Below are 10,000 nucleotides of genomic sequence, written 5' to 3'. Positions count from 1 at the left end.
CTAAATCCTGACAGTTTTCTGAAAAACCTATGTTTCTATGTCAGTCGTTCTCAAACTATTTCATGTCAAGGACCCCAAAATATATATGTAATTGGCTGCCGACCCCATCTGAAAATATGCTGTTTCTGCAGGGACCTGAGTAAAAAACAGTCACTGTGAAAGAATATACAGTATATTGAAAGATTTGCACATGTTTTCACGACTAAAAGAATATACAAGCTCATAGCTCGTTTTTCAACATATAGGCCCTCATTTATCAACCGTGCGTACGCCAAAATATGGGTGTATGCCGAAATTACCGCAATTTTCGGCATTTACCATTTCCGCAAAACCTTGAACTTGACCGTGCGCCAGGACAAAAATCACGTCTGCTCGGGAGCTGTCGTACGCTTTGTCCTCACCTGTTTAGAACGTCGTAGAACAGCGGAGCAGCATTGTTTGACCAGCTGAGAGGCTGTCACAGGCATCGAAACATATGTATTCACTCCTAAAATGTTAATATAAAACTGTATGTAGGCCTATAGGCCTATGGGCTACATGTAAAAAATAAGAAAAGAAAAGAAAAAAAAGGAATAGGCCTACATCAACGATGTGTCTGTGTCATATGAAATTGGTAGGAGATGACCAACTTTACAAGCAGTTAAAATCGCGCAATTAAAACAATGTTGCAAGTTTAGATGCTTAAGCCATTTAAACAGTGTTTTCTGTTTTGCATGAGCGCATACCGTATGCGAGGATTTGCGCTGCCTGTGCTGGAATCCCCCTTTCTCGAGTTACATCTCGTCGTTTTAAGGATAAACCCGACGCAGCGCAAGTGCAGGGGAGTCGAGGGGACCGCGCTAACCCAGCCAGCCCATCAGTGCCACTGCCAGTGCCATGTAGGCTACATGAGGCTGGTTTAGGCAGCACATTCATATAATTGACAGTTGGGTGGTTGCCCAACCACTGCAGCGACTCGCGAGGCAATCTAAATAGATTGTCATAAACGTGCATGGTCACGTCACGGTGTCATGAACGGACCACAGTGATAGAGACAGACAGGCAGGACAGGAGGAGATGTTGCAAAACAGCAGCGTGTGTGCGCGCCTATTTGTTATTTAATTCATGGTTCACAGGCTTTAATAATTTAATATAGGCTACAACAGTAGCCTACAACTAACAACACACAGCAGGCGCGTAGCGTGGATCAAATGATTGACTGGGCAAATTAAAAACACTTCACACCGATAGGGGGGAACGGTTTGGGGGACCATTTAAAACAAAGGCGGCTTGCATGCTGTGGTTTACTAACCAGAAAGGCACGCGAGGCGAGAGGAGAACAGACCTAGGCCTACAGCTTTATTTAATTCATGCAGGTGTTCGTTCCCTATTTGCAAGTTGCGTGTGCGTGCGTGCGTCTGTGTGTGTGTGTGTGTGTGTGTGAGAGAGGGGGGTGAGGCGGACAGCAAGTTTTTCCTGTATCCAAGGTTTCCAGGTCGTATTGCAGTTGTTCATGTCGCAAAAACAAGGGCGAGGCTTGATTTCATAGGGCGTGCCAGATAGATTTCAGCCGTCACATTTATTAACGTCGGAACGAAATTAAGGAAGGATCAGCTGTTTGCGATCACTTTATAAATGCCGTGGCGACGTGGGTGTACTACGAAACCTACACTCGAATTTGGGGCAGATTTTACACTCAATTGATAAATGAGGGCCATAAAGTTTAATGGTTATAAGTGGTTGGTAAGTGGTTAAAAGCTAAGGCTAATATAAGGCGACCTGGCGTTCCAGCCAGGTCTTAATGGGCTCAAATTCAATCCTCTTCCAACTCTTGTCTGTCTCTCTCTCTGTGCACCATTTCTGTCCATCCGGCCAGACATCATCTTCAGTTTCCGCACCACGTACGTCAGCAAGTCCGGCCAAGTCATCTTTGAAGCGAGGCTCATCTGCATCCACTACATGACCACCTGGTTCATCATTGACCTGGTGGCTGCGCTGCCTTTTGACCTCCTGTACGCCTTCAAAGTCAGCGTGGTAAGTAACCACATGCATAAGATCTGGTCGTCCCAGCTTAGTAAGAGGTTCAAAGTAAAAAAATATTTATGACGACGGTCGAGCCGATTCTATTCTATAGAGCGTCGCAGTCCCGCCCCCTTGTGTTGTACCCTGCCCTTTTTTTCTTCTTTCTAATTATTTGTCCGGCCCAAAAACGTTGTTTATTGTCATGATTTGTCAACTCGGCTGTTGGCTTTGTCCGAGGCTTACAGATCTTTAAATAAATACTTGCTCCAAAAGCAGTAAATAAATCATATACGTACTTGTCTTGCATATTTAGCTGTTTATATTCTATAATGTACAGTATAGCCATCGAGTTCTCACAGATGTGTACCCAGATATTGCAGGCTATATTGGTGTGGGGTTGACATGCATGGCATTCAATTGGCTGAGGCAGAGGCTGGGAATTATATACAGTAGGTGAGGGGACTTAAGCTCATTAGGTCCACTGGCAGGGCCTGACCAGAGCCTTTTGTGGTGTTTCTGGACAACTGTGTATCCCACAGACTCAACGCCGGGCACTGAACTCCCTGTGGTGATGTGGAACACGTGTGTTAAAGTTGAAGTCGGTGGGGCAAACGGTTCTCGAGTTACGTGGATTACAACCGTATACATACACTGGCAGACAGACAGACAGACAGACAGACAGACAGACAGACAGACAGACAGACAGACAGACAGGCAGGCATGCAGGCAGGCAGGCAGACAGACAGACAGACAGACAGACAGACAGACAGACAGACAGACAGACAGACAGACAGACAGACAGACAGACAGACAGACAGACAGACAGACAGACAGACAGACAGACAGACAGACGTGGTGCATAGTTAGCTTATCCTTATGTGCATGATGCAACCAAAATTGGAAAATCATTCAGGATTTTAAAAGCGCTGTAGTTTGAGACCAGCTTTGGTTAGAAATCCACTACTAACTATACTATTGGGAGGTTCTAATTGGTTCCTCGTCGTGGAGGAAGGTTTGTTTTTCTGGCCTCTAATTGGGAGAAAGAACACGGTGTAGGACATTTTTGGACGGTTCTGATGTAAATAGCAAAAATCAATGGGGTTCAATATCCAAATCCAATTATATTGGACGAATGCACACGTAATACACCATAATATTATGCCGTAATGAGACACACGCACGCACGCACGCACGCACGCACGAGAGGTCATCATGTGTGTACAATAATATAATCATAATATCCAGAGTGTTCATTGAGAGATCAATTGAAACTCACTGGTGGGGATTCCACCGGGGGCTCATTTAACGTGCTGGTCAGCATTACAGAGCAGAGCAGGGGAAGGCGGAACAGGAACACAAAACAAGAGAAAACACAAACAAAACGGAAAAAGGCAGATATTAAATAAGAGAGTTACCAGAAATATATGAGAGAGAGAGAGAGAGAGAGAGAGAGAGAGAGAGAGAGAGAGAGAGAGAGAGAGAGATAGAGATAGAGATAGAGAGAGAGAGAGAGAGAGAGAGAGAGAGAGAGAGAGAGAGAGAGAGAGAGAGAGAAAGAGAAAGAGAGAAGAGATTATGAAGACATGTCTGATAAAACAGTGGTTGGGGAGGAGGGGGAAAGGCTGTGAAATGAACAAAAAATGTATGTGTGTGTGTGTGTGTGTGTGTGTGTGTGTGCGTGTGCGTGCGTGCGTGCGTGCGTGCGTGCGTGCGTGCGTGGGGGGAGGGGGGTGAATTGCTTCATCGCAGGACCTTATTAATGGAAATACCAAGTAGTCCCGTGTGGGCGATCGAGGGCTTATTTGGGTGCACACACCACGCGCGGGCGGGCAGCTGGCCGTGAGCTCACTGCCGCCATGGGAGCCCTCCAGCAGGCAGTAATTGCGGAGTGTTAGGGTGCATGTCCCCCTCTTAAAGGCTGTGGCTTCATGCACGACTCACCTCTCATATCCAGTGGTGCAAAGTAACTGTAAGTACTGTACATTTACTTAAGTAGGCTACTTTATTTAAGTACTATACTTAAGTATAGCCTACAATTTTGAGGTATCTAGCCTATTACTGGAGTAATACACTTTTCCAACACTTTTCCTTGTACTGCATCTCGGATCCAGATATTGTACTTTTGCTCCACTACATATACCAAATTTGAAAACGTTATACTATAGTTACTTTGTAGATTTTGATTATTATTACAAAAAAGCATGCATTATAACCACTTCAGCCATTATATGTTGGCCATTTGAAAATAGTTCATCGTAGATCTGCTATTTTCAAAAGATTTTTAGACATTTGAATTTTGGTAGGCTACTTTAAGTACATTGAAGTATTGATACCTAGTAAGGCTGCACAATATATATACCGTTATCGAGGTATGAACATTTTCAGCAATATCAGTATCGCAAAAAGGCGATGTGTATACGTATGTGTGTATTTTAAGTGTTGCAACACTTAAAATACACACATAATATCAGAATATGGAATTTTAACGGTAATATCGTATAGACGTATATCGACATAGATATGACATTTTTTCCACATCGTGCAGTTCTCTAAAACGCTGCATTAGTTTAATTCTCAGTGGAAAAGTGTCGTTCCAGTTATAGTTTTCTAGTGCTCTTTCGGAAGGGCGACCATGCTGTGATGACAACTCACATGCAATTTAGCTAAAGTGACCTTTCTCTCCCCTGCCTTTTCCTATAAGTGTTGTTTGGTTCAGAGTATTTTGAAGAGCGAGGGAGAGTTTGCTGCCTGATATTTTTTTCTATACCCAAGGAAGGAAGGTCAGTCGGGAGATTATGATGGAACCGTGATTAGATCCAGAGATAGTCGTCATTATGCCGAAAGCCTAGGGCCGTTCATATAGTTATTAATCCATTAAGACCTGCAGGACCTGATTCTAGCATGTCTTCTAAATCCTGGTTTATATATATCTGTTTCTATGTCAGTGATTCTCAAACTATTTCCAGAAGCAAATATTTGAGTTAAAAACGTTCACCGTGACAGAATATTATATTCAAAAGATTTGCGCCACATTTTCACAATTTTTCAAGAAATAGTAGCATCTACAAGCTCGTAGCGCGGCACCGAGTGCGTGTAGATGCTGCTATTTCTCCAACGGCTAAAGTTTAAAATAGCGGTTCAGCACTAAAGCGACACAGACACGTTTCCCCGTCCTAAATGTGTTAATACTTCATGGCTTTCACTGATTACGAAGGCTCATATGAGGATGTGTCTCTGGAGGGTTGGGGGCTCGGCGGTCGTTGTCTTGAGGAGCGGCGAGTGCCGCGGTGTGACTCCAATGCCAAACAAAAAAAACACGGCCAACCCTGTTGTGATTGGCTAGTAGCGCCAAAGGCGTGGCCACGGGTAAAGAGATAATGAATCACACACGCACGCACGCACGCACGCACGCACGCACGCACGCACGCACGCACGCACGCACGCACAGACACACGCACGCATGCACACACACACACACACACACACACACACACACACACACACACACACACACACACACACACACACATGGCCACATATGCACAGCCTCACACATGCATGCATGTGCACGCTCGTACACGTGCAAATGGAATCCTATAGGTGTGCTTGCAATAGAGCACAGATATAAAAAGCTATAGATGTCTCATTGGCCGCTTGTAGTTCATTGGAGCGACATGTAAAAGGAGGAAGTCAAGAGGAAAGTGAGGAAGGCGCACTGCCACTCAAGTGACTACTGGCCAATCACAGCGTGTCATCTCCGGGACTCATCAATTCAATCCGAAGCAGCTTTATTGGCGTGGGAAAACAAACGTTTACATTGCCTCCATGATTGGCCTATACCGAACGCTCCCTTAATTCTGTGACGCATGCGGAAGTTTGGCAAGCTTCCGTGGCAAGCTTCCGTGTGCGTCACAAAAGCTTGCCTCCTCTCGAGTCGAGACACACACGCCTCAGAGCCGAAAGAGGCGTCTACCTTTGTACTGTATGTCTATGGCAATAGAGCAGGGGTGGGCAGCTTTGACGATGGAGAGGGGCAGGGCCACTATATTTCCACACTCACCCCAGAGGGCCACTATATTTCCACACTCACTCCAGAGGGCCACTATATTTCCACACTCACTCCAGAGGGCCACTATATTTCCACATTCACTCCAGAGGGCCACTATATTTCCACACTCACTCCAGAGGGCCACTATATTTCCACACTCACTCCAGAGGGCCACTATATTATTTCCACACTCACTCCAGAGGGCCACTATATTTCCACACTCACTCCAGAGGGCCACATTGCATATTACTGTCGTAGCAAAAATAGCCGATCTACAAGCTCAAAACTGCTACGTGGTTTGAGCTTGTAGATCAGCTATTTTTTCTATATTTGAATTGAAATCTTGAATTACTTTTTGCTATTTTATCATTGGAATCCTGAAAAGTAACCTTTTCATTTAATTTCAAATGCATTTAGTTACAGTTATATGTTAACTTTATGAACTAAATACAAATACATTGGACATAAAAAGACAATAACAATTTAATACTAGTCATTAAGCTACATATAGAAAGAAGTAATTCAAGTGGGTCACATGACCCACTTGAATTACTTCTGAATTACTTCATGTTTGTAATTGTAACAGCTGAAATCAAGAATATATCAGTATTCCAATATTATCCTGCGGGCCACATTAAGTGAAGGCTGCAACAGTTGCACCATGTATGCAATAGAAATGTCCAGTCCTGACATCACTCATTCATTCCTTGGGTTACAGAAGTAATTTCTCTATGGAGAATAACATTGGGTCATCTTAAAATAGTCTCATAGGAGAATTGTGGTCCAAAAACAAACAAATTGTCCCTACGATATTGTCAGGGAGGTGTGCTCTGTATCGTTTACGATAGTCAGTCACTTATATTTGAGTTGGATACAATTCTGCACCTGTAACGCTAGGGTTTTAGAACTGCTGAATGGGTCCCATGTAGTTCAATCCTGGGTCCCGCAGAGTTCGTGTCAAAGTGTCCTTGACACTGAACACCTAATTGCTTTCCGATGTGCAGGTTGGTGCCTTGCATGGTTTCCTCCACCATCAGTGTATGAATGTGAGTGTGAATGGGTGAATGTAATGCACAATCTAAAGCGCTTTGGATAAAAGCGCTATATAAATGCATGCACCATTTACCATTCATATCCAAATGAGTCAAACCTGCCGTGCTCATTTCTTATCACAGTACTGGGAATTCAGAATCGGGGAGAAAAAAAAACATGTGCCCCAGGTAGTATGCGTAAATTACGTCAGACGTTGGTGCTCTATGCCGGCCTTAAAGGGATTGTGACATTAAAAACATTTTTTTTTGAAAATGTTCTTACTGTAATTATTTTTTTAGGTTTTCTGACCAAAAAAACGTAACTTTTAACATTCAGTATAGATTTTCTGTGGTGTGGGGTTTTCTGGCTCAAACAAGTGCTCTGATTTGCCTGTGGACTGTGATGTATACCAGTCCACAAATCCCATATATGACATAAGAATTTGCCAGCAGATGTCACTGATTTAGCCTGTTTTCATTGCAGCTCAAAAGGCTTCAGAACACACAGAGAAAGGCCACAGAAAATCCACTGAATGTTCAGGTTGTGTGGGTGAAAAAAACGAAAAATAAAAATAAATGAAAATGAATGTCATGAAAAACCTTTGAAGAAAAGCAGGAATCCAGGAAAGCAGCAAAAATACCAAATTCAATTCTGATGACAGGAGGAGAAGGGGGGGGGCGGTGGGGGGGAGGGTGGGGCGGGGGGTATAAGAGCATAGTGACGGAGGAGTGGAAAAAGTTCCAGGAAGGAAGTGCATGGCAGGCGACGACAGGTGTAAAATATTAGTCATCGTCTCCGGTGTTTGCCGCCGTGGGACGGGGGCGTGACGCAGCTTGCTCAGTCTGTGCTGGCGACTTGGCGGGCGGTGGTGGCGGGGGATGGGGGGGGGGGGGGGGGGGGGTTGATAGATATAGGGGGATGTGTGGAGACGCACTGTAGCTATTCCCTCAGGGCCAGCCAGGCAGAAGAGGCTTCATTATCCTCCTTCTTCCTCTGCGGTGTCTGTAACCAGCACTCTATTTGCTCACAGTTATATACGGAGCGCTAAAGTCTTCATAAACATAGAAGACTTTCACATATTGTGATGTGTTAAGGAAAAATCTGTATCGGCAGATGCTCAAAATCAAATGATCGTAATCGTATCATATCATGGGGAGAAGTACAACATCCCTCAGGTATAGTGTTAGTAGTTCTGTCCAGAGCACAGGGCAGAAGTCACATGCAGTTATACTGTACCTGCTCCAAGGACTAAGTAAAATAACTAAGATAGGCTATAACTATAGTCTCACGTTGCCAGACTGTTGCCTCTCGCAATTTCCAAATGCTTCCGTCATACAGTCTGGAGCAATGGAAAAGCAATCATGAGTAAAATATAAAGCGTAAGTGGAGCCTCCTCCCCACTTCCGTTTCGTCTTTACAGTCGCGCAAATTTACCCTAATATGAATAGAAAACATCTAAGCATATATAGCTTGTTGCTTAGCAGAAAAGGAAATAAAATAAAATAAAATATAGAATATATAGATATTTTAAAATATATTTTCGTGAACGGAAATAGCAGCTTCCTTACTCGGATTTTGGGAGGCGTAGTTCCAGACTCTATAGCATTTGGAGATTGTGGAATAGTAGTCTGGCTACGCGAGACTAGGCTATAACACAAACAACGGCCACTATAGGCCACAGTGCAGACATCAGCCACCAAATAGCACATGTATTACGCCGGTAGGATGTCCCGATCAGGTTTTATGCTCCATATCCGAGTTTTTATACATTGTGAAAACTTGAAATGGGACATTTGAGGGGCATAATGAGTACTGTTACTTTTGGTACTTTCAGTACATTTTGATGCCAACACTTTTGTACTTTTACTGAAATACATTTTTAATTCCGGACTTTTACTTGTAACGTATTGATATGTTTACTTACAGTTTTTCACGCTTGTTAACACACGTTTCCCAAAACAATAATGCCGGCGTTCTCAAAACTGCACACACAAAACTGAAAACGTCACACACAAAATGCTAAACCCTGTCACACTTTTGCAAGATGACTCTTTGCCATGAAATCTCTTAACCGTTCACAAAATGGAACTTGTGTTTTCATTTGGTACACACAAGCCATATTTTCAAATGACACACACATACCATTCATTGAGTACACACAACTATAAGCATTTGCTGCACACTACCAAGCATTCACAGCACAATGAAGTGCAAAATTGAAAACAAAATCATAGAAATGGAACACACCATATAATGAATGACAATGACTGAGCCATTTGTCCTTTTGTAAAATGAAGTGTGGGCCTACTTTTTTTTTTTTTTTGTCAAACATAAAACAGCAGACAAATAAAAATGTAATTACTCTAAACCGGCCTGCTCATATAACAGGCCTCAACACTAACACTCATGTCGCTACAAGCCTCCTCCATGGCCTGGAGCAGTGGACTTCATAAACTTCCAAGCTGAACAGAACTCCTCAATGGGATTCAGGAAAGGAAAATGTGGTCCTGGAACCACTCACACAATTGAGCAGTCCGGTGGAAGCTCACATTGTCCCAGACAGCAAATTGCTCAAAAGACCTGAATGTTTAGAGATTTGAAATGTTGTGCGTTCTAGGTTGTTGCTTTGAGATTTTTACGTGAGAAGTGTGTGCAACAACTGAACATTGTGTGTAGTGTTTGGACAACAAGGTGATGTGTAATTGACAGAGTGTAAAGAAGTCTAATGCAGATAAGAGAGTTTGAAGTAGTGCAAATTGTGTCGAGCGATTAGGTACATGACGTGAATGAAGGTTGTGCAAATTGTACCAAATGTTCGATTTCTGTGTGTTAACAATCGTGAAAAACTGTAAGTAACAAACGTGAGTACTTTTTCCACTGCTGATAACATGGGCATGCACTGCAGGCACGCAGGCAGGC

The 10,000-nt window shown here is 43.4% G+C and overlaps 1 protein-coding gene across 1 annotated transcript in view; it reads left to right on the top strand.

Moving 5' to 3' along the window:
* Window positions 1-10,000, top strand: part of kcnh8 (potassium voltage-gated channel, subfamily H (eag-related), member 8) — a gene marked incomplete at its 5' end in the record, with an annotated part of 132,819 nt that overhangs the window by 50,779 nt on the left and 72,040 nt on the right. Inside the window, one exon of the mRNA XM_079522088.1 lies at window positions 1,856-2,013. Coding sequence (XP_079378214.1) covers window positions 1,856-2,013 — 158 coding nt within the window. The remainder of the gene's footprint in view (window positions 1-1,855; window positions 2,014-10,000) is intronic.

Source organism: Electrona antarctica (genome assembly GCF_951216825.1).
Source record: "Electrona antarctica genome assembly, chromosome: 15".
In the NCBI taxonomy this organism is placed as follows: Eukaryota; Metazoa; Chordata; class Actinopteri; order Myctophiformes; family Myctophidae; genus Electrona; species Electrona antarctica.
The sequence above is the reverse complement of the archived record's forward strand: the minus strand, read 5'-3'. Positions and strand labels throughout refer to the sequence as shown.